At 45.9% G+C, this 4,204-nt stretch overlaps 1 protein-coding gene across 1 annotated transcript; it reads right to left on the minus strand.

The window, feature by feature from the left end:
- Positions 1-708: 708 nt before the first annotated feature.
- LOC105570844 lies at positions 709-3,826 on the minus strand. The gene is made up of 3 exons (XM_012028293.1): positions 3,255-3,826; positions 1,194-3,182; positions 709-768 (listed from the first exon to the last, which is right to left on the minus strand). The coding sequence occupies exons 2-3, from the start codon at positions 2,766-2,768 to the stop codon at positions 709-711; spliced, it is 1,635 nt and encodes a 544-aa protein (XP_011883683.1). The 5' UTR covers positions 2,769-3,182; positions 3,255-3,826.
- Between the last annotated feature and the right edge of the window lie 378 nt (positions 3,827-4,204).

Raw genomic sequence — 4,204 nt, forward strand, 5'->3', positions numbered from 1 at the left:
ATTACACACCTTCTAATCATTGAAACCCATCGAGTCACAGTTTGCCTTCAATTTCATACGATATAGACGTTGAAACCCATCTAGAGTCACAGTTTACCTCAAGTTGAATGTTTTTAACACTTGAAAACCCATCTAGTGTCACAGTTTGCCTTAAATTTCATGTCTAGAGTCACAGTTTGCATATTTCTGTAAAGCAGTAAATTCTTGGGTGCGTCAATAGTCTAAATCTTGGGAAATTATCTGCTGTACAGAACAGTTAACCCATAATCTCGGATATAGAGTCACAGTTTACCTTAAATTTCTTGTTATAAAGACTTGAAAACCCATCTAGTGTCACAGTTTGCCTCAACAGTTGTAATATTTCTCGACAAATGATGGAAAATTATCTGCTATACAGAAAAGTTGACATATTATTCAAGAAAAGTTGTATAAAATTTCAAAAAAATGCCAAAAATTTCCACGTCCAAAATGCGTTTCTCGACCTCGCGAACCCAATGAGACATGAAATTTGGGGTCGATTTTTCAAAAAATTAAGTCGGTACCCCTTGGGACTTGGTAAATTTTCAAAAAAAAGTCGCCCGACCAAGTATACACAGCCCAAACGGCAGGTGGTAGAGGGATGGCACCTGGGGGGATGTCGAGTACTCGTCGAGGGGAACAACATTGTCTCAGACACCAACCCCCTATCTCCAACCCCTTCCGAGATAACTAAAGGGGCGCTTTAGGCCCTTTTTTCAAGGGGTTGCAAACGTCGCAGAGACCTCGGACCTGTGTCACAATTCGTGTAGGGTGGCCAAATTTATGAAAAAAAAATAAAAAATTTGTCATCCCCCGACCAAGTATACACAGTCCAGAGGGGTGATGGTACGGGGATGGGACCTGGAGGGATTGAAAGTCCTCCCCGAGGGGAACAATATTGTCTCAGGTCCCAACCCCCTATCTCCAACCCCCTACGAGCTATCCTTCGGGGCGGTTTAAGGGCTGTTTTCAAGGGGTTGCAAACGTCGCAGAGACTCGGGACCTGGGCCTTATTCGTGTAGGGTGGCCAAATTTAAGAAAAAAATATAAAAAATTTTACATCCCCCGACCAAGTATACAGAGCCCAGAGGGGGGGTGGTAGGGGGATGGGACCTGGGGGGGATGGATAGCACTCGCCGAGGGGAACAACATTGCATCGGGTCCCAACCCCCCACCTCCAACCCTGTCCGAGCTACGGGTTCTTGTAACTTTAAGGGCGGTTTTCCGGACGAAGGGGTGATCTCCGACCCCCGGTCCATTACCTCGTTTGTCTTGTCTCGACGTCTACTGCAAGAATCGATAATAAAAAAATCTTGGACAAACCCTGTAACCTTTTCCAAAATCCGTACGGTTTTGTACGTCTTCTTGTCATCATGGGATTGCAACGCGTCGACTCTGGCCGGAGTTTTTTCCTTTGTTGCCTCCGCACCCTTGGGGCATTTTGCTGCAATGTGACCGAATTCATTACATGAGTAGCATTTAGCGCCTTTTACCTTGCTTGGGCAATCCTTTCCCAAATGCTTGGAATCGCCACAATTGAAGCACCGCTTAGCCGTCACCGCCGTTGCCACCTGGTTGGAACTATTAGTTGTTCTCTTCTTTAGTGATGTCTGTTGTTGTTGCTGCTTAGCCTTGTTCCGGTTGGCGCGCTGTGTTTCGTACTGCATAAACTTCTGTCGTAGCTCCTTTATCGACGTGGCACTGTATAAAATGGCCTTATTTGATTCTTCGTCCTTTATGCCGTCGATGATGTACTGTATCTTGGCCTCCAGTTCAATCTCACCATGACTCGCCAGTTCCAAAACACGGTAAATGTATTCTTGGTACGTTTCCTCCGACTTTTTCGTTACCTTGCTCAGCTCCTTGTGCACCTGACGGCTGTTCATTGTCTTGCCGAACTCTTCAGCAAGCGCCCTCCTAAACGCGCGGTAGGATTGGACACGACACTCGAAATTCGCGAATAGCTTCGCCGAACCCCGTAATAGCCTCTTAGCGTAGATGATCTTCTGTACGTCCGTCCATCCGCACAAATCAGCCGTCTCTTCGAAGGATGTGAACCACATCGTTACACTCTGCGTGCCATCGCCACTGAAAGTCGATAGAGCGTCTTCCACGTCCTTGTATGTCAATACTACTTGCCTTGTTCTTTGTCTGTCATATCCCTCGTCAACTGCATTACGGGGAAGTACCGTTGCGCCGTCACCTCGATTGTGGGTTGGTAACATTCCCGCTCTCCTACCGCCATCTCTATAGTCGCCGTTGAATACGTTGCGAGGCAAGATGGCCGCGTGTGCGTCTCGACCGCGGTGCGGTGTCACCATCTCTCCTCCAACGCCATCTTTATTACCGCCGTCCTCGCCGTTGTCGCCCTCATTTTCGTCGCCGTCGTCGCCTTCGTTTTCGTCGCCGTCGTCTTCATTGTCGCCTTCGTCGCTGGAATCCTTTTGCAGGGCCGCTCGCAGCCTTTCGCGCAGCACTGATTTTAGACCCGAAATAGGCAGTTTGAGCTCTCGTAGTCTCTGCTTAAGCTGCACTTTCGTCAGATCCTCGAGCCGTATTTCCGTCGTCATGCCCGCCGTTCGTGTTTTCTCACCGTGGTTCTGTTCATCCGCCGATTGTGAGGTCTCTTCTTCCATCGCCTTCCGTAATCTTTCGCACAACGCCGCCTTTGTACCTGCCGTCTGCAGCCCGAAATGTTCGAGTCTCTTCACCAGCTCTTCCACCGTCAATTCTTCGAGTATGTCCGCCATTTCTTTCGCCTTAGCTGGAACACGTTGTCGCGTTCCACTCCTTCGTCGCCTTGTCGTCTAATTACGCCTTAGCACCTTTTGACGAAGATTCCGCTGTCGTAATCCTTGCTCGCAATCCCGGACGAGCCCCCAGAGTTTGTGGGATTGGATATCGAGAAGGTACAGGACACGAGAGATGGGATCTATCGTCCGTATATTTTCCTTTTTAATACAACACTGTTGCTTAGCTTGCATCGACTGACTGACTATCACCGGCTTCTCTCCTCTCTCCCAGCGCCCCCGTACCGTGCACTAGTGCGCCAACGAGTTACACCTTATAGCGCGGGATTCAAATCCTCGTTCCCACATATATATTTATTTATTTATTGGACCATTAAAATTAGTACTTGGAACGTTGCGAGTCTTCACTCCTTTCTGAAAAAAGAAAAATATTTTACATTGGTTGCACGAAAAGAAAAAGAAAATAATTAACAAATAAATGTTTACCTCGCACGTTTGACGTCCTGGACATCGTCCTCGACATCGTCGTCCCGTTTTTCGTCCTTTCTGAAAAAAGAAAATTATTTTAGATTCGTTGCACGAAAAGGAAAAGAAAATAATTAACAAGTAAATGTTTACCTAGCACTTTTGTCCTCATCTTCCTCGTCGTCGCCGTCGTAGTCGTCGTCACTGGCAACGTCGCCCAAGTTGCTCAGGGTCTCGACGTCCACCGTCGACGCGTCCGAGTCGGCGACATCGTAGGTATTAGTTCGTAATCCTCCGTCTCTGAAATAAAAGGCAGATGTACATTATTCGACGCGACGATCGTACTTTTGCGTACAAACATACTCACGCCCACTCCAGTTCTTCCGGCTCCTCCAAGTCCCTCTGGTCGAATTTCAGCGTCCTTGCCATGGTAATCGTTAACTGCAACATAAAAATGGTATACTGGTTACAATAGATTAGAGGGAAATTGTAATAAAAAATGTGGCTATTATAGTTTTTAAATAATAAGCGATTATATTTCACAAATGACAGGTCTGAGATTTCGCGCGTTCAGGCACGGCGTGATATTCGTAGCAACACCTTTATCACTTGTCGTGTCGCCGTACCTGAGCGCGCGAAATGTCAGGCCTGTCATTTGTGAAATGTAATTGCTTATTATTTAAAAACTATTATAGCCTCGACATTGTTATATTACAATTTTTGTCTTGAAAGTTTCTTAAGAATTTATGATTAAAAGGATGCAGCCAAAACTGATAAAAAAACTGGGCACTAACTGGTGGATAACTGATTATTGAAACTGATGACAGAGCACGATCAGTATATTGAAACAAGTTACTGATAAAAAACTGGTCAATAATGGTCCAGTTTTATTCAGTTTTATATAGATCAGTAACTGATCAATATAAAACTGGACCAATATTGACCAGTTTTTTATCAGTAACTGGTACAAC

The sequence above is a fragment of the Vollenhovia emeryi genome, unplaced genomic scaffold (assembly GCF_000949405.1).
Source record: "Vollenhovia emeryi isolate VEMERY1.0 unplaced genomic scaffold, V.emery_V1.0 DF941720.1, whole genome shotgun sequence".
NCBI lineage: Eukaryota > Metazoa > Arthropoda > Insecta > Hymenoptera > Formicidae > Vollenhovia > Vollenhovia emeryi.

What these genes read in the sequence shown, in the direction of transcription:
- LOC105570844 (XM_012028293.1), bottom strand. Translation starts at nt 2,768, where the DNA reads ATGGCGGACATACTCGAAGAATTGACGGTGGAAGAGCTGGTGAAGAGA. An exon ending in TAGCTCGGACAGGGTTGGAG is followed by an intron (nt 769 to 1,193) that starts GTGGGGGGTTGG and finishes ATTGTGACACAG; the next exon opens with GTCCGAGGTCTCTGCGACGT.